Source organism: Struthio camelus, chromosome 15 (genome assembly GCF_040807025.1).
Source record: "Struthio camelus isolate bStrCam1 chromosome 15, bStrCam1.hap1, whole genome shotgun sequence".
NCBI lineage: Eukaryota > Metazoa > Chordata > Aves > Struthioniformes > Struthionidae > Struthio > Struthio camelus.
The window spans coordinates 20740461-20768435 of NC_090956.1; the positions used below are offsets into that span (position 1 = coordinate 20740461).

A 27975-nucleotide genomic window follows, 5' to 3' on the forward strand; every position below is an offset into this window, starting at 1 on the left:
TTGTAGCCCTCCAAACAGACTCTCTCCAGTAGTGCCATGTCTCTCTTGTACTGGGGAGCCCAGAACTGGACACAGTACTCCAGGGGAGGCCTCCCCAGGGCTGAGGAGAGGGGCAGGATCACCTCCCTCCACCTGCTGGCAACACTCCGCCTAATGCACCCCAGGATACCCTTGGCCCACACTGCTGGCTCATGCTCAACTTGTTGTCCACCAGCACTCCCAGGTCCTTCTCGGCAGGCTCCAGCTTCCAAAAATCCCATCCACCTGCAAATCCTTCACCTAATCATTCATGCACACCACCACTGGCAGAAGCACACTGGTTAACAGACCTGTTAAAGCCCAGGCTAACACAAGGAGGCATACGAGCCCTCAAGTTGTGCTTCTGAGAGCACTGGGTCAAGCAAGAGAGGGCTTTTAGAATCCAGTAAGGTCTAAACTTTTCCCATGACCCTCATTTCAACCCCCTCTGGAAGGGTGAAGTCAGTGCTAAAGTGCAATGGTGTAGGCACGGGGTCATTCTGTTTTCATTTAAAAATAATTTTCTAGTAAAAAGAGCAATATTTTGGGGATGCTGATATGAGTAGCCAGACTACAAGTCCAAGTTTACCATTAGCCAGGCTGATTTATACTGACTTGTGGTTACTTGAACTAATCAGACCAGTTGCTGAAGCGCTGCAGAAAAGAAAATGGTATTGTTTGAAAAAGGGCATTTTCCTCCCAGCATTACAGGCCTGCCCAACAGCCTGAAAAGGACTGGCAGATGGCAGCTACTTGTTGAGGAACTAGAGGATACGAAAAGAGGGAATAAGAAGAAGAAGAAAAAAGGATTGTTTGTTACACATTCCCCAGACTGGTTTAATGGGTTGAACCTTCCCATTTCTATTAGTGTATGAAGAAAAAGGGTAGAAGGCTAAGAAAAGACAACTGATGAGCCACATGGGCAGGTTATCCCCACCATGGCTGGAGCAAAGATGGCAAGCGAATAAACAGGTATGACATGTCTGAAATCACAGCAAGGCCTTCAACCAGCAATTTGGGACTGCAGAAATCTCTCCCCATCACTGCAGTGCACGTCACTCAAAAGAGCTCCACCCACTAAATTTCTATGGTCCTTGGTCAGTCTTTTGTTCCAAGCTGTCTGGAGTTCAAAGCACCAGCTGGGAGACCCTAACTGAACTCCAAAGGCAATTTGACTTGTTGTCCTTCCTTATTCCCACCACTTTTGTATAGCGCTCCTTTGCTCAGCTGCAGCAATCATCATCATTGGTCTCTGGCGTGTGCAGGGTATCTTCCATCTCCAAACTCTGCCCCCCATGTAAGCAGCAGCAGTGGTAATACAGGAAGATAACCCAGTCTTCATCTCCCTCCCATTTCCAGCCAAATACATTTTGGCACAACTACTCCACAGACAGCAAAAAATCAGTCATAAATTCTGCTTCTAAAAACCCTCACACTTGAAATCACCTTCTAATACTAATAGAAAGAGCATAGCAGCTCCTATTGACACAGGCCAAAGTCAGTTCAAATCTGGGACCGTCCTAGACAAACTGACTACGGCCAGGTACATGCAGGACCACCCAAAAGCAACAGCTCATTCATCTTTCATGCTTGCACTGGTTTACACTGGTAAGGTCAGCACTAAATTAGGAAGTCTGTTGTTTTTAGGTACAAGTACATAATGAGAGATACATTATGAGCCTTAAATTAATTCATTCTAATTAAAGAAAACTGCTAAAGCATGTGGATCACCACATGCAGACTAAGCATTTTGCATTCTATATTAACACACATTCATTTAACAAATGCAGCTAACATTGAATTCAAGACCATTCACAGCCTGCATCTAAACACACAGCAGCCTACTGATACACAGAATTACTAAATCTGTTCATATGTAGCCAAATCGAAGTGGCCCATTTGTCTAGCAATTTCAGCTAAACTCCATCTGCACCAGACAGTAGATAACTTCAGCACAGATAAGTGATGCGTCCATTCAAACCCTTACAAATGAATATATAACAAATTAAACACATCCCATGCACACAACTGAAAACATACTGGCACACTGTTCAAATACAGCCATTGGTGTTCAAGTTGGACATTTCACAGCAGCTATGTGGGTCCTCAAAACAAACCTGCTGAGCAGGAAGAGGGGTTACAAAACCTGCTACGTGGCTGTGACAATGCTCCTTTGGCTTCAGTGTCCTTTCTGCCCACCAAGAACAGACCACAGTCTCTTCCACAACAGAAGAAGCCTTCCTGCATCAAGCTTTTGGAAAATATCTCATACCTGCAGGACCACAGGCTGAGACATGGGTATGCCATGAGATATAGTCTCTTCAACACTTCAAGGATGGGAGTTTGGTGAGGGCTTCTTAGATGGAGAAACTAGCAAGATCAGGGTCAGATCGATCCACTAAAGTTAAAGTTAAAATTCTTGTTCTTCCACCAGAGATACTTCTCCCACAAGTCCAGTAAAGCCAGGTAGTCTGTAGACAGTGTTATAAATTACGGCCTATCCCGCTCCTACACCAACTTTATATCAAAGGAGTCTCATGGCTTGAACTTGTTGGTATCTCTCTCTTCACAAAGGTTCATCCCTGGGAGAGAGTTAAAGCCTGGGCTTATTCTTGTAACTAGGATGGGAAATTCTACCTTAATTCTCACCAACTCTTTCAGTTGCAAAGCAAAGGGGAAAGACAAAAAAATCCCAGTTGCTATTATGTGCGACCTGGACGTATCAGAGGAGCCTCAGACTTCAGTCACATCAGGGAGACCCTGGCGGCTGTACTCTGATAGCAAAGACCTTGGAAAAAAAATGTAACAAAAGCATAAGTTGTGGACAAGGCCAGTCACATCAGAGACCTTGAAGTCCATGGTGATTTGGGGGCAAGCAATCCATAAAAATTGAGCAGGACCCTTCCTTTTTTCTTATAGCTATTGCATCCAGACAGGTGACACTATCCCTATGGTCAGCCACAGACCATCTCTTCCTGATGCAAAAGGGCATCAGGCTGTTCCAAAAACGCATCCTGCAGTACCCTGCCCATGTTGTCACCACTAACTGCCCATCCACCATGTAAGTAGATGAGTAGTCCTCCCCACAGCACAACAGCTGTCAAAGTGCCATCCTACCTACTTTATTATATGTCTCCTCCAAGCATACACATCTTAACCCTATACGATCAGGTCAAGCTAGCCTTCTGAGCTCAAGAGCTGCTCGTACCTTTCCCACCACTGTCCATTCCCCTTGGCCAATTTCAGTAGGCACAGCTGACCAGAGAGGGACCAAATGCCAAATTAATGCACCCTGCCCTGTGCCGCGCACCAAGGCATGCGGCTCCACCTCCTGGCACCGCTGGTTCAGATGTTCAGCCCTGGACTTTGGAAGTTATTTGTCACAGCTGCCTAAGTTAGACACAGGTAGAGGATAAATATCTCCTAGGAAGGTAAAGAAATCAAAAATGTGCCCCCACCCCCACCCTGCCCTGTAGCAATCTCAAACAGCACTAGTGTGTTAGTCCAGCGAAAGAAGAGTGTTGCTCGCACAGACAAATACAGGTTGTCATGGCAATCAGCAGTAGAGATGCATGAGTTTCAAAGAGAGATGCAAGAAGGGGAAACAAATGGCATAGATACAATTTATCCTGCCTTGGACCAGATTTCAGAAGCAAATACATACATATACACACATATGCACAGGAGACTGAGGAGAAAAATCCCAAAGGCAGGACACCAGATCCTCATCTGCCCTGTTCAGCATCTTTGCAGTAAGTGGTGTCCAAGCACCAGCTGTTTCAAACAAAGGGTGCAGGAAATCCTGCAGGAGTGTTTATGGGATAATCTGCCCATGGGGAAAGTTTCTTCCTGACCTCTGCTACTTAAAAGCTCAGCTTCTGCCCCAAAGGATGAAGTCTGTAGCTCTCTCCAAAGCCTTGCTAGTTTTCTCTTAAACCTTTATTATTGCCACTTACATTCTCATGATCCTTCTCACTGTCCTAACTCCTTCTGAAACCTGCTCCCCCCATCATCTTACCCAACTTGCAGCCAACAGGGTGGCAAACATTTTGTCTTGGGGTTTTTTACTGCTTCTGAAGGCACATGGTTTTCTCTAAATAGCCGAAAAACATACTAATGGTACAAGCTCCCCAATACCTGGTTCTTGCACATGACTTTTATTCCTAAATTTCCTGGTGATCCCTACAGTGGAAATACATCAGGATCCCCCACCTCATGGGAGGCACTGGGGTACAATGTGACTTGTCAAGGTCACAAAAGAGGAGCATCACCACTACACTGCATTTTGAACCCTGCTAATAACCATAGTCTAACAAGACACCATTTAACTGCCTTCATGAGGCAGCCTGAGAACTGGGACACGAGAAATCTCTGGTTTTACAAATGGTCACTTCCTCCAACCCTGCTAAGGACAGGGAGGACAGCTTGTGCAGATCTTCCACGGGAGAAAGCACAGCAAGAGCTGCCAACAGCTGCTGTGTCTCAGGTAAGCTTGAGGGCTTGTGGAGGAGGCCAGAGACCAGCAAAACAGGGTCCATCCACTCAGTCTGCTGTAAGCAGTCCTGATTAGGCTCCGTCTATGCTGGATAAGTGAGGGGCATCTGTGCCCAAGCAAAATGCCTGCCTCTGAGCAGGCACCGATACTTTGTGACCAACTACATAAGACCATGCAAGGATGCTGTGGTTTAGTCTCTCCAGCAGCAAGCAGAGCATTCCCAGGAGCTCTAACATCACCATGGAGGAGGGCTCTGGCAGCTTTGTCCTCATCATTCTTTCCATTGTACTTTTCAGGGAGGCTGGCATGTTGAACAACCATGGTCACTGCACTGCCCTTCTTCCTCTCTGTCCACACAAGCCAGGCAGGATGGCAGCATCCTCCAGTGGCTCCCATGGACAGAAGCTTGCAAACTTGATGTGTCCAGGTACTTCAGGCCAGCATCCTCCATCCTGCCATTTGCTCACAAGGACAAGTAGTGCTTCTCACAAAGCAAGGATTGATTTTTGCACCTGAAACTGCAAATACACTTTAGCAAGAGAGTCACAGAAGCATGACTGGCAGAAAAAGGAGGCAGTGAAAAGGTACAGAAAAGAACAGAAAAGTAGGCCTTTGGAGGTCTCAACCATGCAAGCAAAGGTAGAACAGTTTGCAGATGAGAAAGAGAGGGTCTGAGCTTGCATTTGGAACATGTGGGTTAGCTCAAGTTGAAGGAGGCAGAAGGATGCGGGCTGGAAAGCTACAGAAGAGAGGAGTTTGCACAGTGAGCCTCCCCACCAAATTTGCTGGTAAAAAAAAGGAGTGTTGGGGTCCCTTCCACCTGTTTTGGATTGGGTGCTGGGGAACGTGTGGCCGGCTGGGAAGGTCTGCCTTTTGCAGGATGCTTAACAGTTATACTGTTCACCCAAAACAGCTCTGTGCCTGCCAGCTGGCTCAGGGCTTTATTATTTTGCCCTCCTTACAAAAGGAAAGGCAAGGGAAAGAGATATGTATAAATGAGGGATCTCGTGAATGAATGGAAGTTAGGGAGGAGCAGGGATGGGACTGATTTCCAATTCACTGAGAAAAACATTCCCCCCACCACACACACAGCCTGCCTCATAAATATGAGGAAATATTAACCTTTCTGGTATCATGCTGAAAAAAGGGCTGAAAAGTGGGCTGTTTAATCAGTGGTTCAGTCTGAAATTCACCATCTTTCTCCAGGACCAGAGTTTAAAACTCTACTGATGTTCTATGCTGGACAAACACACTGAATTCTGGGCAACTTTTGCACTCTAAAATGAGCAAATTCACCATGGCCACAGAAGAAAATTAAAGGTCTCCACAAAATATGTCATGCCACATTCAGGTTTCCTACCAACCATGCTTCATCTCAGAATTTACTGTTGTTCTAGTCTCTTAAAGGTTGACCGTCACCTATTTCCACCCGTGGCAAAAGAGTCATGGTATTTTCTACATAACACCAGTTTCCAGTGCCCTCCTATCAGATTGTGATCTTTGGACCAAGCCATAAAGGGAGCTGACTCATGTCTTGTCTTGCAGGCAAACTGTGCAAAATCCTTGAGTTGTACTGAGGTCTGAGATGCAAGAAAGCCTCTTCCACACACTGAACTGCCTATTCACAAGTGAAGGCAAACGTGAATGGGGAGAGGAAGGAATAAGAGGATACAAGGAGGAACAGGGAGACATTCCCAGGGCTGAGAGTAGGAGCCATGCAACGCACAGTGCCTAGGCTCACTTAACACATCTGTATTGCCTCTTGGTTCACACCTCCATGATGAGAAGAGCATCACACCTCCAGCATGGATGCTAGAGGCTGCTCTGCTCTGACAGTCCCTGGAAACGTCTCTGGATTGTGTGGATCAGCCATAGCTTTTTCACTCATTTCCCCCTGCAGGCAGATTTAGCATGTGAGCAGCAGGCTCTCCTCTGCACTGGCACAGGAGACTTCAGTTTAGACACCCAGGAACAGTGGCTTTCTGGCCCTTTCTCTCCCTACAAGCTCAGAGGTGGCTTTGGCTCTGCTCTGACAGAGACACAGTAGCAGACATGCTGTCTCTCTCCAGATCTCTTCCTCCCATCACGTTCTGCACTAAAATTTTACCGTGCATGGAAGGTTATTGCCCAACAACAAACATCCCCAGAGCCAAACCCTTCAATCCTCCCACTGCTGTCCTTTTTCCTCATAAAAAGGGCTTCAAAAATACCTATCACATCCAGCTCCCAATCCATCTCCTGCCTGCTTGTGGGCTATCTGTACTTCCCCTCACTCCTAGCCCCTTTACATCCAGGCCTGCCCCATTCCCTCTGCTGCCTTGCCTTCCACCAGCTGGTCTTTTAATGGTCCTTCTACCTGTTGCATCTCAAGACCCTTCCCTCTATACTTTTCCAAATTTTCTATTTTGTGGGGCATCAAAATCACCTCCAGAGCAACAGAGCCCAGAGTGGCACACCAAAAAATTTGTGAGTTCATTGCCAAGAGCAAACCTGTTTAAAAGGACCAGATGGGAAGCATTCACCTGTGAAGCCTTGCTTTGCCCATGGTCATGTGACATGTTTATGTCTGTACCCCGTGCAAGAACATTCCTATTTCCACTAAACCCAAGAGAGAAGAAACATATGCAGACCCCAGCATACCATTGACTAGGATTAACAGGCCTGTCAGCTACTGTTTGGTACAGCCAAACAAGTATTCCTTCTTCAAGGCAGGTTTCAAAGCAGCTCCGCTCTGTAGGCAACATACCGTGTTAGGAACTAGTAAGGGCTAACTATAATGGCTGTGCCCCTTGTCAACTCAAACCACTGTGTGTTAGGTTGCAGAGGGTGTTTTCCTCCCAGCCTGGCTACAGTGGCCAGTAGCACTGCTTAACGCTCAGTTCAAGGCAGGGAATGCTGCCTTCTTAAATGCTTGTGCTGCACTGAGCAGGGGATAAGGCTTTGAGGCTGAAGCAAATGCGATGAATCAGTACAGCCCTGCTGTTGCGCTACGTGCAATTTACCCAGATCAGAGACATTTCTGCTGTATGAAAAGATGGTACTAACTGCTGTTCAGAGAGGGGAAAAAAACATGTTAGTCTGATCTGCTGAGATCCTAAGAGGGGCTGGCAGGGACTGCTTCCAGAAATGCAGCCCACCACTGATGCCTTTCAATAATCTCCAGCACGAAGATATCGATCCGCCACCTTACCCACACTAAGATCCTCTCTTCCCACTACCCACATCTCCCTTATCACTGTTAGCTGGCACCCACCTCAAAGCTGAAACCTAAAGTCAGCCATTCTGTGGCCTTCATTGTGGAGCTGCAAACGCCAGAGTTGTTGCTTGGCAGCAGCAGAGCAGTCTCAGAAACAGCGTTGCAGGAAATTGAGGCCAGCAGCGCTGCAAGATCTCTGAGGAGGAGTGGGCACTTCTGTCAGCAAAGCAGCATTCCTAGTTACAAGAAAGCCACTACATAAGCCATCATCTTCATGCTTGCTGTGATATCTGCATCATGAACAGAAGCTGGAAAGAAATGTCACGTCCTGCTACCCAGTACTGTAAAATCACTGAATGCTTAAAGGAAGCACCACTTCCCATGCAGGCCACTGTCAGCATGAAAGATGAAACTAGAGGGAGCGCCCATAACTAGGAGTGCTCAAATCCACTGCACTCGCATCCTGAGCTCCCCATACCCCAAACTCACACCCCTCCCAATGGAAGCTGCCAAAGATCATAGGGAATTTAGAATAACGTGGGTCAAGAGTAGGGGAAAGACAGGAGGTGCACTGCCCTGTCGCACACAGAGCAATCTCTGCCCAGTGGCCCTCCCCAGTCCCAAAGCACTGGCTCACAGAGGCAACGCCACAGAAGAGTTTGGAAAGCAGCTGAGGGAGCATGGGGGAAGTGGGGAGGACAGGAGAAGAAATAGGCTAGCAGACCCAAGGCAAGTGAATAGGCTGTGACAGACATGTGCCACGCACTGCTAGTGCACGTTTGGCCTGGTTACAACATCATGGCATCAACCAGGTACCACGAGAGGAAGTACTAATTGCAGCTGTAAAACATTTTGTCTTAAATAGGGATTCATCCTAATCCTACCGGCCAGACTTCTGTGTTTCTTCAGTTGTCAGGCATGTTACCTCATATATTTTTTAGGATATGACAACAAAAAGATAGAAAGTCTGCCATACCTGAACAGATTAACTGTCCAGGCAATGCAGCAACTCAGCTCTCCAGTGGTGAGGAGTTAAGATACAGTATCACCCCCCCTCCAGCTTGTCTCAAGACCATCCGCAGACTAGGCTCTAAAGAGAAAAATGGAGGGGCAAAACTGTTCCCGTGACTTGCATACAAGTAAAACGATCTGCTCTGAAAGAGAGCTCTTCATCACCACTTGTCTATTCTCTCTACGGTCACGCTGCGAGAGGCCAGGGCCCGTACCTGGCAGAAAAAAGAGCTTAAAGCATGCTTGGGGACACCCTTCTGGGTGGGGAGCCACAGCTGCAGCGCCAGAGCCAAGCCCCATTGGCACCACTGTGCCACGCTAGGACAAAACCCTGTGCCAGCCCCTCGCTCCTGGTATGCGGGTGGCCCAGCTCACCCACGGTCTCTGTCCAGCCCTTCTTTTCCCCTCTTCAAAACCTACTTGCCTGACAAAGCAGAAAGGAGGTAAAATAGCCCTCCAAGTTCATGGAGGCTGACAGGGAAGAGCCCTCGTTCTCCCTTGGCACAGGGAGGCAACGTTAAATTTAATCCAGACAGTAATTATTAGGAGCGTTACTAGCTTGGATAAAGCTCCAAATATCCTTCTTGTAAAATAGGAAGAAATTTTGTGAGGGGCGGAAGAGTGTGAACTCCTGTCCCCAACATTACTGAAACTTCATTCTGCTTTTCCAGTTCCTGGCCCAAATCAGAAGACAACATGCCAAGACACCGCCAGAGCGCATCCCCGCGGGCCCTGCCACAGCAGATGAATGGATCATTACATGGGATTTCGAGCCCAGTTTCACAGAACTAAGAGTTTTGGAGTGCAGTTTAGAAAGCTGAAGTCAAGCAGGGCAGTGAAAGAGCAAAACTGGCATTTCAAGAACTCAACACTGCTACCTCTTCCATGACATACTGTAACCAATAGCTGCATACAGAGAGTACGGCCATGTGGAAAAGAGGTTGGTCACGGGCTCACTGGGACACAATATCCTTTTCTTGGCCAATATCAGGAAATAGCTATTGCACAAAAAGAAGAAGAAACAAAGAAGGGTCTGCACATGGCATGCAGCTCATATAAACTGAGCGACTGTCAATAAAGGCTAGACCTGACTGTACTTAGCATGTGCATAAAATGAGAAATTCATGATGGAAGCAGAACAGCAGATAGCAAACAAGAAGAATGCCCAGCACAAGGCAGTGAAAATGCCTGCATGCGTATCAAGGGAGGCTGGCACTGGGATCCCTGTGCCACAGGGACAGTAAGGGATGCGGAAACTTCACTTACTTGTCTTCCCCTCCATTATGCACACATATACATGCAATGGAGGCTTCTGGTTTGCTTTGCTTCTTTTGAAGCCCAGGCTGTCCCCCCCTCCACTCAGTTATTTACTTTTTTTTTTTCTTAATCATGGTCAAAGCCACAACTTACTTTGTAACACAGAGAACATCCAGTCTGCAGGAGCCTGCCTGGCTTCTCAGCTCAGTTAATTCCACCCCTCCTTCAAAGATAGCTTTTCACTTGGTAACAAAAGGATGAAAAGCAAACCATTGACTTTACTTCAGGCTGCCAGTGTCCCTGGAAAACACAGCGAATGGAGGGATCTGCCAATTTTTCAGCCTGTAGTACAAGCACTCTGCATGACTGCTAACATACCAAAGAAATATTTTTCTTCCAGCCTCAAGTCCAGCTAATAATATCTTTTCTATCCTAGATCATAAAATTGTAAGAGGATATCTTAAATATGAAGCATGAAGTATCGGATGCTAAGGTACTGTAGTGATGACAGAACACAAAATCATGGGGACTGGAGACAGAGGCATCCATCAAGTGCTTCACGAAGAACTGATTTTAGAGCTTACAAGTAAAGCCACTACCGCTCTTTAATATTACCTTGAATGAGGCAGTTTTCTTTAATTTGATCTAGCATGGGTTCCCCACCTCTTTTTTAATCTAAAAAAGGGGGTACAGTGGGAATGTCTCTTCTAAACTGCCCCCCCCCCCAAAAGACACATAAAATACACACATTTACTGTTGACCAAGCAGGAGATGGTGACTCATCCTCTCACATGCAAAAACACTCCCTGCACAAAGCCACCAGTCGGGTTTTACTTTGCAAGACCAGTCTGGTGGAACTGGTGAGACATCTAGCCGTGTTTTTCTTGGAGGGGAAGCAGTAGGATGTGTGGATGTTGCTGAATAAAAACCATTGCTCCACATTAACAACGAGCCAGTCATCCAATGCTGAAACATTTCTCAAAAAAAGAAGATAACTCTTTACACACCTCTTTGCTATGTGGCTCCTTGAAGCCCACAGAAATCAGCTCTAACCCTACCTCCCTTGAACATCAAAGACAAACATAGGAGTCTTGTGCTGTACAACTTGGACTCAAACTATAAAATCACTCCAAATACCAGAAGATATCATCAATGCTACAAACTAATGGATGCCTTCAAAATCCCACTGGAAAAGGCAAGCACTTTTTCCTGCCAAGCCCGCCAAGGAGGGGGCTAGGAATGAAAAGGGAGCCCTGATGTCTGTAATTTATACTGGACAGTATAAATAGAGGGTTGGGTGTTATTGGTTCTCATCTAAGATATGTATGCACAGACATGGTTGTCCTCAAAGCTGTACCTGCCAATCATCTGCAGACGAAAGCGCCAGGCACGGATTCCTGGTGGCTGGCGAGGCTGACCCAGGGAGCGCCAAGCTCTGAGGATGAACAGTTCGGCCACCGCCTATCCCCCAGGCTGTTACCCCAGGGGCAGGATGGACCTAGGCATGCAGGCTTCGCACAGAGGAAGCCGTTCAGCCCACCCTCACTGATCCTGCCATTCTGCATCAACTGGCACAATCCACCACTAGATGGCTTCCCCCCTTTTCAGGGAGCCCTCTGCTGTGACCCCTCTTTCTCCCTCCCCAGCCCACTTACACTCAGACCTAAAGGATGAATACCCTGTCCACATGCTAACCCTGGACTCAACCCCTCGGAGATGTTAGTTAAGCAGAACACCTCTGCTCTCACCGCAGGATCTTAGCAGGGCTCTGAACCACATGGTGGGGGTAGCTAGGCCAGGCACACATATCCAAGCACTGATGCCTTTAAGAAAAAAATAAAAATACAAATAAAGCACGCTACATTTTTCTAACATTCAGTTGATTCTTTCCTATCCCTCCATTTTTGTGCCTATGCTATGCAATGCGTCTTTTAATTTGGCGCCTGGATTTCCCTCAGATATGCAAGCGTTTAACCAGGAATTCGTAGCAGGAGGAATCAAGAGAGAAGGGCGGGAGGGGGGAGAAACCACTTTTCCTGTTTTATCGAGTACCAAACCCTTTTGCAGGTCCACTTCCCTTTGGCTCACTCACTTTTCTAGGTCTACCAGCATATTTTAGGTAATGAAATGCACATTTGCTGGTCAGCTCTAATATATCCAGAGGGACTGTTTTTCGTGTGTGCTTGTTTTAAACTTAAGGGTGTTGTAAAGCTGTTCCAATGGCACAAAGATGGGAAGATAAGACATGGCAGGCAGCGCCTGTTTAGTGGGTGGTTGCGGTATTAATATTTATCCCATAATTGAAGGAAGACGTGACAACATGAGAAAAGCAAACCACCACAATGTTTCCTTATGAGGCACACACTGAACCCTCTGCAGCAAAGACCACCAGATATTAAGCATTTTATACAATCCTTGTTTATTACAAAGAAAGAGAATTCTCTTACAGGCCAAGTTCAGAAAAAGAAGAAAAAACAAAGAGAGAGAGAGAGAGAGAGAGAGAGAGAGAGAGAGAGGAAGGGAGGGAGAGCAGAAGAGTGTGGTATAGCGTCTTCTCCTCTTTAAAGTCATTCAACTGCCGGGCTCCCTGGGAAATAAGGGTACCCTTTTCCTGCCAATGCCATGTGCGCTCCTGCTGCCCCCTTCCCACTCCACATACATACACTACACACCACCCACTAACCTACGCAAACCACATGCAGGCTCCCTTAGTCATATAGCAACACATCCTCATCTACAGTGTCAGCTGCCCTACAGTGTCCCTCCCTGCCGCTCATGACCAGGACACCTTAACGTCAGAATCATGCCCACTGATCCCAGTGCTTCTGACATTGTTCCAACAGCCTCCAGCTCTTGCCTCCCTATTCATAGGTGTCTAAGTATTAACTGCAAACTGGTTCTTAACTTACAGCAGTGCATCCTGACCCACTACCTGCTCTAGAGAATGCAGCTTTTCACTGTGCTGCAGTACATGACGTTTGTAAAAGTGCTGCTTCCATGTTTTAAGCATTTTTCAAGCTACAGATCAAGACTATGCTCACAAAGCTACAGGAAAAAGTTTATCAGGTAAATTGATTTTGTGTCTGGCTGGCAGAGAAGAAACTAAAGATATCTTATTCACCTTGAAAAGCAAAAATAGCCACCTTTCTTGAAGCAGGCACCTGGACTTTTGCAGAGCTACAAAACAGCAAGCAACCAGCAGCACCATGTCATACATCCCAACACTTGCTAGGCCAGAAGATACAAGATAGATACAGTGCAGCCAGGTGGACCTAAATTCAGTTCTGCTCCGTGTATGTTTTCCCACTGTCTTCAACAGCAACAAGTTGCCACTGAAGCATGGCAATCACACACACGCTTACACGAGACACAGGAGTGACAGGCTGCTGTGCCATGGTCTGAGCTGGGGAAGCCTGGGAGAGCCCAGGTGCCAGGGTAGGATTACTAGGGTGGTATTACTAGGCTGGCACAGAGTAAGAAGGATGTGCCCATCCAAAGGTGGATGGGCAGCTTGAGCAGTGGGAAAGTCATACAGCAAGTCTAGCTGTGATTAAGACTCCAAGTAAGAGCCAGCGGGGAAGCCAGGATTAAATGGACTATTGCCACCAGATGGCAAACTGTGCCCTGGTTAGGCAACAGATAAGAGAAGCACAGATTCATCCACATAAATCCCCTCTAAGAGAAATGTGTCCCGTCTGCAAAGTTAAAACAAAAAGCAATGACTACATGATGTAAAATTGCTGTCCCAGTTTTGGGGCATGAAGGTGCCATGCTCCAGCTTTTCCTTATTTTCTGTCGTTTGTAAAGTTCAAGACAGGAGGACACTAAGGATATGCATAAAGCAAAGTTTGCTGAAATGGTATAAAGAGCCAGAGAGCACATACCTGCACAAGATGACTGCGAACACAATTAGAAATTAAGTCCATCTCTATGACTTACACAGCCGCTCTGCATTTTGATAACTACTGAAATTCTGAATTCAACAGACAGGGGAAACAGAATAGCTCCCATGCTGGCCTCCCTCCTTTTAAACTCTCTTCTGTTTCATATAGCCTGACAGCAAGGGATGGGAAAGGAATACAATTCCCCATAAACTTCTCCAGCTGTGAGCAAGAACCAATGCAATTAATTACGCTTAATGTTCCTTGGGATATAAAACATAGCTGAGGAAGCAGAGAGCTTATGTGACCAGTATGCAGGCTCCCACTGGTCAGTGACCAAGTTGGAAGAAGAGTCCAGGAGTCCCAAGTGCACTTCACTGCGCTGACGGACAAGGAGGAAGGAGCTGGGACAACCTCGCAGCACAGATCCTGTCCCTAGGCTATCCGTCACGTAAAATCAAGTCCCCCTGAATGTTTCTTAGGCTGATGATGGCTAAAAGGGAAGGGCAAAATTAGCTAAAGCCGAGGAGGAAGAAACTGCCTCTGGTATTTGTACTGTTGCCACTGGGTTACAGTTTATTTGGGGGCAAAAGGGGGCGGGGGGTATTTTCTTTGCTTTTTGACACTCTGAACTTCTGTAAATAGGGAACATTTCCCTATTAGCGCTGAGGCTGCAGCTGGGACTGGACAGCATTGCCCATCCCAGGGCCCTGCATATCGGCCCTGCACGTCTCGCATCGCCTGTGCTTGCTCTCTGCTCTGAAAGCTCCCCCCAGAGCAGGAAGACAAGCAGATGGATGCCAGGATCAATTCTCGGCAGCTGCAAAGGCACCCTTGGGCTCTCTGTGCAAGCGGCACAAACCAGTCACACCTGCTTTCCTAAAAGCTGATTAGATACAAATCCAGGAAACATTGGGCAATCTCCATATGCAGCATCTCCCTCTCCAGTGAGGCAGCTAGGGCTGGACAGATTGCACTCTGTTCAGCATTGCTTTGCTTCCTACAGAAACCAGGATGACTCTCTGTCCTTCCCCTTATAAGCAATTGCACCTGGACTTTCTACTAATAATTGTACACACCATATAGATATTATACAAAAAAGGATTACTTCACATTTTTAAGCCTTTGGAGGGGAGTAGTAGGAAGAATAATACACTGTAGAGTTCATGAAGTAGAGATGCTTTTTATAAATATGATGTTTTGATATGTTCTGTGGCCACTTAAATTAACTACAAAGCAGCTTCTTCTATCCACCATCTGATTAAAACTCCAAGGCAGGCTGCTCTTAACTCACAAGATTTCTGAGATCATTTACTAGATGCCCAGTCTGTATAAAGTCTTAAAATCTGGAGATACTCTTCTGAAAGTAAGAGGGCAGTCGGGTTTCTCTTACAGGCAGGCACATTAGCCATCTCCTATTTGTAAAAGTCAGTGGTTTTCAATCCTTTTTAACTCTCAGATCTCTTAGAAATTGTGCAAAATAGGTACAGGTCCCTACGTGGAGAATTCAAACTTGATTATCATATTGCCTTTCCTGGACTCACTTTAGAGACCCTCCCCATAAAGATGACCACCTTTCCTCCAACTATCTCAAGATCTTTCACCCCTTTCCTTTCTTCACAGAATAGATAGAAGTTTATTTATGGTATAAATAAATGGTATTATCCACTCTGGGGACTCAGTCACCGGTGGGAAGACGTACGCACATCTGCACTATCAGAAACCCTGAACACAGTACATATAAATTCAGTTTATCCCAATTTTAAGCTCACATACAGCAGAAAACATCCCCAACTTCACACTAGACAACGTGCTCTGCAATGGGTTCTTTCAGGTTATCTCCCTAAGCTTCTTATTTCTTCTCCTATTTGGATGAAAGTTAAGAGTGTCAACTGTCCACCTTCCCTCACCCTCTCTACAGGGGGTTCCTCCCAGCCTTTTTTGCAGAGAGCCTCTGGGAAGATGCACCACCTGACAAACAAATGGCTTAAAATGAAATATTTTAAAACAGCAGCACAGTTCTGGCTGCTTCAGTCTTGTGCAAGACTCTCTTCCAAGAGTGACAATATCCTTGACCAATAAACCTTTAAAAGGTGCACTGATCACAGCTGGATGTGTCATAAATTTCCCTGGATAGTTTATTATCGCATAAATCTCTGGAAAACTATGTTATCTCATCTAGATCAGCAATTAAGCAAACTTTGCTCTGTTTATGGCTCACTGAGCCAGCACTAATGCCAACGTGTATACTTCTAAAGAAGTAAATGAAGAGAAGCCTCCTTGTGATCTCTGGCCTTATACTATATCCCTAGCCCAAACAAAAACATCAGCTGTAATTACTATAACATCAGGAGTCTTTCAAATATTTATGCAATAACTCAAGCACAATGAGCAACCACACATCCTACACATGCCTTCCCCCCTCCATAAGTAGACCTACTATCGAACAACTTTTCTTTCATTTTCTTGTCTTCCAAATGTCATATTTAAAGGGAAAAAAATTAGCTTGGAGGCTTACTCACCTCACCTTTTCTTGCCAAAATGCATGTCCTGCGTCTAACTCAAAGATTACCTTCTAATTCTGAGAGCTTAGCTGATACTTTATTATAATTTTTACTGGGATGTGATTTTATTTAAATCAGGTGGATGAATGCACAACAATACACTATTTGTCTTTTCAGTTACAAACACAGAAATAAGCCCACTTTCCAGGTTGTTTTACTATTACACAACTTCCAACTTTTCCATACGATCAAGTTCATTTTTGCTTTACAATCAGATCAAGCAAATGGAATTTTTCTCAGGAAATGAATCATTGGAGCCACTGATCTGTTTTTGCAGGGATGTAGCATTATTTATGAAGCAGCTACCAGGCATCCTGTCCTATACAAGGCAGAGTGCAAGCAGAGGCTGCCCTAGAAAGTCTACAGTCAAAGGCTGAGACTCAGCATTGTATTTAAGCATATACTTACACCCCACTTGCGATAATCTGCTGTAGTGTTTTGCTACACTGAGGCCTGGGCAGACCAGAGAGTCTTTTGAGACATGCTAAATTTCAGAAGAAATAAGGAATTATCAGCACACTGTTGGACTGAAGCCTTCAATCAATATAATTAAATATATTTAATACAAAATGCCATTTGCTATACACAACTGGCTTGTGATGTGGCACCCTCAGCATTCACCTAAAGAGTTGAGCTCCCACCTTCAAATATATAATGATGCATGTAATGGAAGTCTCTTTGAAAAACGTAATTAAGAAAGTATCTGAGCAGCAAATATTTCTCTGATGCAAAATACAAGAAAACATGCTCCAGGAAGGATTCTTACATGCAACATTTTTTAGTTTTAACTAATTAATTTTCCCAACCTTTGGTGCCTCTCCAGTTCCGGAGGCTGCAGAGAAGCAGCTTGGGTGCCTTATATGCTACCAAGCTGCTCCTCTAGCAGCAGTTCGATTCCCTGGATTCCAGTCAGCCCTCGGTCCTCAGAGGGCACAGTTGCATGATACCAGGTCCTCAGAGAGCGAGGTGGAGATTAGGAGGAAGCTCCTCTTGCCTAGCACATGAGCCTTGGTAAATGTGGGATTCCAGGATCCCAGGCGCCCCCGCTACAGCAGACTCCCAAGCAATTCCTCTGCTCAGGAATTAGCATAGAAAGGGAGCAATGTCCTATCCCACCAACTCAGCAGGGAGATAGAAAGAATCACCACATTTGCCCATATAATTGCATAATTTTCCCTTCAAAAAACTAAAAAGTGGCCATTAGATACATCTGTTCTGAAACTACCAATGATCTTTCGCTTGCCAGTGCCACAATGGCGTCCCTTATGTCCTGCTATTTTCCAAAGAACTGTCCTAGCCTAGAAGGCTGGCCTCTGGGTTTGACGGCCTAACTCCTGCATGATCTGCCCAAGAGCTTGGGCAGTACAAGAACGTTAAGTCACATCCTGAAGACCTCCCAGGATACAGTGATCCTTAAAGAATGGGACCCACAGGAATCCTACCACCACCACCACACACCCACCAAGCTTTTCTCATGAGGTTTTTCACAGAGTTACAAGCAGGTTCAAAGCTCCTCAATGGAGCTTATGGAAAGCATCCAATAACATTACAGCAACCAACCACCCGACTGCAGCCTGACTGCCCTTGGTCTACAGTGTGAAGATTAACTTTTGCAGCTGGGAGAGCCAGACCCTCTTTCTCTCTGCACAGAGAAGCCTCCATCCTTCCTGAGGGTAGACAGCTGCTGCTTTTTGACAGAGTACTCATCACACACCCTGATCCCCAGTCAGTCCATGGGCGTACTCCGGATCAGAGGAAAGCCATCACTCACATAAATCTGAGTTCAAGGGAATACTTTGTTAAAATATTTATGGCTTTGCTCATTACCTTTTTTATGTTATGTTTTTTATGTTTTAGCTCAACTCCACCCCAATTCCCACTCTGCTGCTTCTTGGGAATTTTTCGCACCCTTCCTTAGCAATGCAGGCTTCCCAGCAGCACAACCTTGGATCCACGGTACATTCTGGTTATGTTACCGCAGCGGCCTCCCAGGCTCACCCACCCTTCACCATGACTCCCAACGATGCCCTTCTTGCCACAGGAAGGGGACCTGAGCAGCCTTCCAGACGCCATCTTCAAGAAGGAACCAGCACAGGGCCCAGAGGAGAGGCTCCGAGCATCTTTGGTGAGTTTGATGGACAAACTTGCATCCCACACCAATCCCTTGGACTCCAGGCAGGCCAGGAGTAAAAGCCACAGTCACTTCTTCAGGAAGTTTCACCATGAATTATAGGATCGTTGCCGAAAGAACTGTCTGTTAGGACCAAACTACTGTGGATGTAGGATACAATTCATAGGACCATAAGGCAGATAGGACTGCTTGGACTGTGGAAGCCAGGCCCACAGCAGCTATGGAAGAGACGTTCAGTCCACAGAATGTCCACACTCCCAATTGGAGTCACAGACCATCACTCCTCAGGACTGATGAACTTAAGACTTACAACACAAAGCTAAAGCCACAACTGTAACATGCTATAGGGAGATGTCTGCTGACATCACCCATGTTCTAGACACTCACCACTGCAGGGCACTAATTAACCTGCAGCCACAACAGTGCTCCAGCCCAGCAAGAAGGGATGCCATATGCCACCGGTAACCAGTCAGGCCTCACCATCAGCAGATACAGCTCTCTGGAACAGGCACATGTGCCAAGCCTGGCACACTGGGCCAAGCCTAGCACAAAGCAAAGGTGAAGCACCTGCTCAGCAGGATGGCAATTTCTGCGGCAAGACACTCATGCCATCAGCAGAGGATTAATATTTTGCTGTAATATCAAGCAGGAGGGGAAGCAGGACCATAGAGCAGGATGGAAAGCTTCAAAATGACAGATCAACAAGAAATGCAACAGGGATGTTGCAGAGGAACAGAGGTCCACAGCACTGATTTTCACACCTATCTTCCCTTGTCAATATTTCTCTAGCATGAAAGTTCCTATTTAAATGGCAGATTTTGATTCTATTAAAAAATATTAGAGCATTTAACATACTGCACCTTCCTCCCACGTCATCACACCCACTTCTGCTTTGGAAATAAAGAGGACTGCAAGATTCAGCTATCTCCCTGCGGTCCTGGCATGAAAGTATAGCAAATCTGCGTCACACAGAGAACCTTTGAAGGAGAATGAACACTAAGTAGAGGGAATAATGATTATTTATAAAGATCATGTCTCTTTTCGTTCTAATTCATTCTAAATCCTCCAGGTACTGCAGATTTAATCATGAATATACAAATCAGTAACAAATAATAAATAAGAAAAAATGAGACCCCAAATGCAACGGGGAGACCCAGCATTAAGTTTGGTTTTGCTGCCACTCTCCCCTTCACACTGAAAGTAAATAGGAGGGGGTGGGATAGAGCCATGATCTGCCATGTCCTCCTGCATCCAGGCAATCCAAAAAAGCCTTTTCCACTTACTCCCAGATGTAGGAATGCCAACCCATATTTTGCCCTCCTCCTCCAAAAGACATTGCTGAGTGGGAAACAGCAGCTACTTGGTTAACAGCAAAAGGCCAGAAAAGAGGGAGGAGAAACAAAGAAGGGCCAGTGGAGATGAGAAGCTGAGGGCAAGCTGAAGCAGCTGAAACAACCCGATTAGGTAGTCAGGAAAGAAAATGGGATTTGAATCCATGTAAGACAAATGCGTTAAATCCTGGGGAATTGTTCACTTCCATCTAAGAGTTGGCCAGGAGTAATACTGGTACCTAGAGGTTCACAGAATGCAGACACCCACCAAAGAGGAGTGCAAGTTAACATGCCGGACTAATGCAGTTATATTTAACATTAAATATAAAACTCATCACAATGGGGTTCTGAATACAAGAGAAGAGGATGCTGCTGCCAAGGAAGCTTAGCGCAACTTCCCAAACATCCAACATTTGCTTCCTTCTACATCTTAGGTATTTTCTACCCTGACATTGACTTCTCATTAAAATGCTACAAAGCTGGCATGCAACAGAGTATGGGCAAGCAGCAACCGATACAGAACAGTGCAAAGCACAGCATGTCACTTGGAGGAGACAGCTGGGAAAGGAAAAAGGAGCTACGCAGAGCTTGTTAGAGAGTTGCTTTGCAGAAGTGGTTATTTTATTTCTCCTAAGAAAAAGGCAGGAAAGGAGCCCAAGGCATGACTGAGCATCAGCCCAGTCACAAATCATCTCCTGCTGCTGGGAGAAGCACCTTCCAGGCCTGCCTGCCAAAACTGAGCAGATAACACATGATGAATTTCTTTTCTAAGGGGCTGAGACCCCACAGAGCATCACAGCAGACAGCTTATCACCCAGCGATGACCAAGGACCAAGCTGGAGTTTTGAGTTTCTTTTTAAAGCTGTGGGCTAAGTTCCCAAAGTTGAGCAAAGCCACCCAGGATCATCATGTCCAAACATCTCCGGGAACTGAGGGATCTCTGAGACTTTCTGCCATGTGTCCAGCGCTCTCCCTTGCTGCCAGCCAAGGTGAGGGAGCGCTGGGCTCCCCCTCCACCGAGGAACAGGCCCACAGCAGTGTCCCAGGCAAGGTGCCGGGAGGACTGTAGGTTTTGCAGTGCACTTGTTCTCATCACTTTGACTTCTACCCTGCTCCTGTAATCTGGTCTGCACTCCTCTATCCTCAGGGCCACCAGGTAACAACTGCCACCTTCCCCCTCCACAGTACAGCAGCTCTGTTCCCCTGGGCTGCTCCCTGGCCAGAAAGCAAAACAGGCTCCCAGGATCTCTTCTCAGTTCAAGATACATAGATACAAAGTTTGAATCCAGGCTCCCACAGTCGTCCGCAGCACTGGAATCCAGGGTTTGGGGTTGGATCTGGCTCTCCAAGTCCTCTAGATAAGTGGGGGAGGCACACCACAGAAATCAGTCATGGATGCTGCTGATGGTACATTCCCATTCCCCCGTGGATGCCAACACATGCCCGATATAACATGAGCCTATCCACAGAGGCCAGCGGCTGCTGCAAAAAGGCAAAGAGTGTTTACTTTTGTAAGAGGGGAAGGAGTCTTGAGAAGCACATAATGGGAATCCAGAGAGCACACATACCCACACACAGCAACAGCAAAGAAAGGAGGGAAGGATAAAACGGCTGCACACTTGTCTTCAGTTCATTGAAGCTGTCACCCTCCAAGTACTGCAGAAAAGTACTGCAGAAAAAGGCTCTAAAAAGAAGCTCTGAGATGGCCTCAGTTTTCATCCCAACAGTATCTTTGTTATCATTTGTCTTAAAGTGGCAGGGCACAGAGGTTATAGTCTCTTCTAAAGTCTAAACCTTTTATTTTAATCAAACCAACGAGTGAAAAAGTGGCTGTTATCTCTCCTAGAGCCACCTCTGGGAAACACCTCTGGGAAACAGCCTGCAAGATGGATGTCTGCAATGACAGCCACAGCCCCAGCAGCCTGTCCCTGCCACACCTTCCTGCCTCATAAGGAACAGCTCCACATAAGGTTTCAAAGCTAAAACCACCCTCCTGTGGAGGGGGAATTTCATCCAATTTCCCTTCTCTTTACCTTGCTGCAGTGCAATCCTCTGGACCCTAAGCAAGACATCTAAATCTCTCCTGATCCAGAAGAGATGGTCTCTGCATCCTACACTCCAGCTACTCCACTGGAAAGGGATCCATTCCCTCTTCTTCCATGTGATGAGTCAGTCGGAAATTTTGCTCTACTTGAAAAAGATGCCTAGATTCTGGCATCTTTTATAAATAAAATAATCCTATCCCACTACAGTCCTCTGTGCTGACAGGAGCAAGTTCTTCCCCACCACTTTGACAAGGTGGATTTGGAGAGAAAGAGAAGGGGGGTGCAGGGGAAACCTCTTTAGAGGTTGCAAGAAATGATGTGTGAGACAGCTTCAAATGTTCTCACCAACACGTTTCTCAGTGCAAACCTCTGCCTTCACCCGGCTAGGGTTTTCAGCTAAATGCATGCCCTGGTATTTCATACCTCCTCTTATAAAGACACCTTACTGGAAGATGGTAACTAATCCCACTAATTGCTGTCACTCACAGGAGCGTCATAGCAGCATCATGATCATTTTCTGCTGCCTTGCCCTGCCAGCAAACGGCTGCTAATGAGACAGCTCCATGCACCAGGGAGCAGAAGGAGTTGAAAGGCAAATTACTGCTACAGAAAACTTAACCTTCGAAGAAAAGCAAGACAGACAGTGGTCCAAATTCCCATAGGAAATATAGGTCTAAAACCCCCTTTTGGTGCTCATTGTGCAACGAAACCCCACCCCAAAACATATCCTTCACGTTTTCCTAGGCACTGCAATTCTCATTTGCAGGACCTAACACCGGAAGCAAGAGCAGCAGGTGATGGGTAATCTGAGCCTAGCATTTCCAGGAGGCAGGCTGAATGATAGGCTGGTAAAATTGGCCCACCCTTAATTTTCTACATGGGTTACCACTACTGAAACAATATAAGGCCCTGTTTTCAACCGCAGTTATATTAGACCAAACACAGCATCATAATACAATGCCATGCAGCTTCGAGACCAGTGTGGTCACTGAGTGTGCATCTTCATCCACTGTGCTGTGTCCCCGGGTTCGGACAGCATGTCCTGGGAAAACACTGGGACAGCGAGATCAGCCGCATCCAGGGCAGCATACAGTAACAGTCCCCCTACCTGGGGAAAGGGTGAGGGGACAGTGAGAATAGCTAAACTGACACACAGAGCGGGTTGTTCTGTCAGTTCCCTCACCAATTACCAAAACTAAACTTCAAACTCACGCCAGAGAACTAAACCTCATTAATTCTACCACCTAATACCAAAAAGTCCAGAGGCATGGCGTTTCCCCAGCATCGCAGCCTTCCCTTCCCCAAGCAGGCTTGCATATGGAAGAAAAGGGGTAACAACAGTTTGGAGGGTTTCAAGTGAACCCTCAGACTTGCAAACTTCCTTCCTTTCTGCAGAATCCCTCATAAAACACCCCACAAAAAGGAGGGATGGCAAAGGGATATTCGGTATAGAGATTAAAAGAGTCCAGAAAGAGAGGAACCTGGCTGGTCAACCTCTCCCCAGCCCAGCTTTGGGAAGCATCACCAGCATTCCGGAGTCCAACCCATCACAAAGACACACCATTCCGTCGCTTCTACCTCCACTCCAAAGCTACCACACAAGGCTCCCTCCAAACATTAAGTCAGAGTCCAAGATCAAACTTTTAATGCCCAAGTGACACTAAATGCAGAATCCTAACAATGAAAAACAGGATGTGTAAGGAAAAAAAAAATCCTATTTCTGAATCTGCAATGAACCAGAGTTTTCACCTCCATTTCAACCTGTGCCAACTCTAAAACCTCAGGGATATTCATAAACGCGTCAGCACTGGTCATTTTAGCAGAAGCACCTTACTGAAACGCCTGACAGCCCCTTTCATCTATGTAACCTGTCCCTAGTGACTTCTGCACCATAGCTGTCAACTAGGAAGGCAAGCAATAGCAGCTTGCAGTGAATTGAGAATTGAAAGTGTGAGGACCACGTAAGACAAACTCAATATCAAAATGAACAGCACCAAAGATATTCCATCAGTTGATCTCATTCATTTCATTTTACTTAAATTTTGTTTTGTAACTTAAACAAAGCGTTTGCACTGTTGGTGGTCTGACACAGCAATGGGTTAAGAATTCAAGTCAAGTCTGTGCTAATGCCCGAGACATTTATGACATTTATGACATTATCATAATAGGCCTGAAATTCACCCAGATGACTAAGACCTGGCATTCCTACAACCACCCGCAAAACAAATTCAATGGTTTCAACTGGTAAATCCAGAGGCCAGTGACCAGAAAAACAAAAATAGTAATCTTTGCATGGAGAAACCCATTTTCCAATCTTGGGGCAAACTTGAGCCCTTGAAACCTTCAGTCTTTATATTGCGTGCCCTGTCCAAACTCAAATGAGGGAGGCTCTCTTCCCACGTCATAGCTATCTGGCTTTGCCCGGAGCCCAGCCATGCAAACAGGGAAGGCTCTCGATTCCCAGGCCAGCTGCACACATCTGTGAGAATCACAATTTCAGCCATAAAAACACAGCTTGAAGCTGGGACAGGGTGTCAGAGCAGTACTTGATGTCACAACTGAGAAACACAAATGCCAAACCACAGTCCTTCAGGGCCAGCTGCAGTGGCATTAGCAGGTTTTCCCAGATGATCCAGCTGCTTGCCCACCAGGACACCTCAAAGCCCCCCCCTAGCTAGGAAAAGTTAACTTCAGATGTTCCCCCCAGTATAATCCCTGAGTCAGGATTAACTTCATCTGGCCCCAGCAGGGAGACGTGAGTCCCACTGTGTCCACACAGCACTGGCACAACTCGCTGCCTGGGTGGACCCAGGTAGCGGTAGGAAGGAGACGGACAGTCTCCAGAAGTATGGGTGCTAGAACCAGCGAGGAATCGGCACCCTGCGTGTGGGCTGAGGTATGTATTAGGTTTTACTCCCCCACTATAGATGCAGCCTGGTATAAGAGTTCCCCCTTTCCTCAGTGGGCTTGAAAGGAGAGAACGCAAAACACACCTCTTCAATAAAACGTGAAACTCGAATCTCTATGGGAATAGCAGTGCTGACAAACTCATTTCTTTGCCTGCCTTTAGGCTCCGGAACTCCTCTCCTCACACCGCAGCAACAGAGAGAACGGGTATTCCTCCCACCCGTCCCCCTTTTAAGTTGCCTTTCCTAAAAAGAAAAAAAAATTCCTTAAACAAATGGCAGCAAATCCCAATGTGGAGCAGTACAATGGACACTTCAGTCCTGCCCAGGGGGAGGGGGAGGCAGAGGACCTTCAATGACAAAATAAATTCAATTTGCTTGTTAAGAGGGGGGTTGGGGAAGGTTAGGCAGAGGGTAGCCTTGGTTATTCACTTCCCCCAATTAACATTCCAGTGGCACTGCTCTGCTTTCTAGGAACAATAACTTTTTCGGGGGGGGGGGGGGTGATGCTCATAGGGGTGTTAGAAGGCCCTGTAGAAAGGAGACACATCCATGCCTTAACAGGGAACGAGTTATGTATTATGGGAACTGCTAAACAAAACTGAGAATAAATAAAGATCTAGCCTACATAAAAAGAACCTGCAAAATAAAACCACTCACATCCCTAGACCAAGATTATTTGCTTTTACTGCTGATCTAAATATTTTCTGTACAGGCCTTGGCAACAGAAAAAGAGGCGGCTTGTAGCTGGTTTGTTTATAAAAGGTCTCCAAACGCAACGTAATTAAAAATATTTAGACCAGACTTTGAGCTGCATCAGCTCTGCAGCCTTCCAGGGCCCCAGGCCGATCTACATCAGCTGCGAATCCAAACCATCCATGTTCTAAAATAAACCAAAGTCTCACCCCCTCTCCACCTTCTGCTTAGCTCTGCTCCTCCACTAGCCTGGGAACTACAGGTGCAGAAGTGTGTCTGGCCAAGGAAGGCCTGCAGACCAGTACGATGACTTGCAGCATGGGAGGAGGATTTTACTTGATCACTTCTGCAATGACTGGTGCAGGAGGAGTCATTTGCCAGTTTACTCTTCTATGGGCCAGGCCTCCTGAGGAATAAACATGGCCATATCACACTCCTCTCCTCTCTCATGGGCTTCTTTCTGCCCCTGGGAAACTCCTGGGCCCCTTTACAGAGCCTGCCCATCACTCCACAACAGGAAGTTACTCACTTGTTTCCTTCCTAGGATGAAAATCTGCCTGTTCTTAGCTTTGTCATTAATTTTCTGTTCCAGTATCGTGTTTATAGAACACTTAAAGCTCCCGGTTGGTCTTGCAGCCTCTCAAATGCTGCAAGGAAGGGTGCTGCTGTATTTTATCTAGCCTTGGAAATGTGAGTTCTCTGTTTGTTGCACACACATGCACGCATGCGTGCATGCGCGCGCACGCACACACACACACACACACACAAAATGAGGAGTGCAAACCAAACCCAACAGCAGTCACTTACCAGTAGGAAACAAAAATGCCAGCCAGGCTTTCTATGCACTACTGGGAAATAACCTCTAGATCCAAAATAGAATATTCATAATAAAAAGCCTCCTCAGTTTCCCTGCTCCCCGGTTCACCAGGCACAGCTCGCCAGCCAAGCCTGCAGCTGCTCACCCGTGAGAGATGACGACTTGCTCGCTCTTCTCACCAAGCCTGAATAGAGAGGAGGGGTCCTGGGCTCCAGGAGGGAAGCTTTATATACAAGCTGCGCATATCGCTGTTTCAAGTGCCACAGACCTGAAAAGAACGCGCTTGCCCCTCTAAAACTGAAAGCAATCAACAAAATGAACAGGTCCATCAGTATTCCATGGGTATACACGTTTTCGCATTATCTATTTCATTACTCTATGATTTTAAAAGATTCCCATGAAAATCTAGCCCAAATAGACAGATAGCCAGAGCTCAGCATTCCCAGTTACCACATATAAGTAATAGAAGTGTACCTAGAAGCAGAATCCCTGCTCATACACATGGCTGAACAGACACCTCCTTGAAGGGAAATTAGGCATCGCTGCAGGTTAAACTGCATAATATGCATGCCTATGGGGCATGGTCATGTGCAACTTGGGAAAGAAACACATTATGCTCTGCTCTGTTGTGTCAGGATCTAAAAACAGTTAGTTTTACCCTCTAAGTATTATATCAGTTTAAAAGCCTCAGGAGAGCATGCACAACTAACAACACTCAGTGATATGAAGTGCACCTCTGTCTATCCATCAGCCTAGTGCTTAACTGGAGTCAGCTTGAACTAGGTTATATCATTTCAAACAGAAGTGAGGCAGACTTGAAATAAGTAATTGGAGGATCTTTGGACATTGCCTAATAAACTCATCAGCAACACTTCAGTTGAAGGCTTGCACTTTCACACTTGGCTCCTGAGATAAGACAGCTTGCTGATTCATCAGGCAATATGTATTCATGTCAAATGGGTCTTTGCGTTGGAGAAGGTGATCATGACATCTCTCAGAGAGAAGAAGGAAGAAATAGTGGAAAGATATGCACCTACCTGAAAAAGGTCCCTCTTCACAGGCTTGATGCAAAAAAGAGTTAGGAAGGTCACATCAATTAATGTTGTCTCAATGAGGCACTTAGCAATGGCAAGCCAGAACCAAACATACCCCATGTAAGGTTAGCTAGAGGTCTGGGAAAAGATTTGATTTGTCTTAACTTCTGGTAGAAGTTTCTAATGTTCCTCTTCCTTCCCACCTTAAATTCTCCCCATCTGCAAAAACAGAGCTGACAATAGAAAGTCTCCCAGGAAGTTCTGTGGTTTTGTGTATTCCTGCTGGAGCATCATGAGGCTTAATCACTGCAATACGGCAGCGCAAAGGATTTGATGCTTTATTACCCCAAACAAAGGACTATAATCAAAATGAATCCCCTCTCAAATCAGCACCAGGCACAAGGATTCTATTTTCCCTACTTTTTTGGCAGCCAACGCTCTGTCCTACCACCTGAGCAGCCACTTCATGTCCTATTGCTCTTCAGCTGATGCCACAGATCCTCACTGGAAGTACCTTAAATGACCACAAGGAACAGTAAACGATGGTTTGGACAAAAAGCAGAATTAAACAGCTGAGCTAGTGACTGGATTTG

General features: G+C 46.2%; 1 protein-coding gene across 12 annotated transcripts in view; it reads right to left on the minus strand.

Moving 5' to 3' along the window:
- The window catches only part of LOC104142271 (ankyrin repeat and fibronectin type-III domain-containing protein 1), a 348255-nt gene that overhangs the window by 190185 nt on the left and 130095 nt on the right, over positions 1 to 27975 (minus strand). The window contains exon 1 of one of the 12 annotated variants that reach the window (XM_068908676.1): positions 7767 to 7846. The exons of the other annotated variants lie outside the window; for them this stretch is intronic. Within the exon in view, the coding sequence (XP_068764777.1) occupies positions 7767 to 7808 (42 nt within the window). The 5' untranslated portion in view covers positions 7809 to 7846. Of the gene's footprint in view, positions 1 to 7766; positions 7847 to 27975 lie in introns of those variants that run through there. 12 annotated transcript variants of the gene reach the window in all.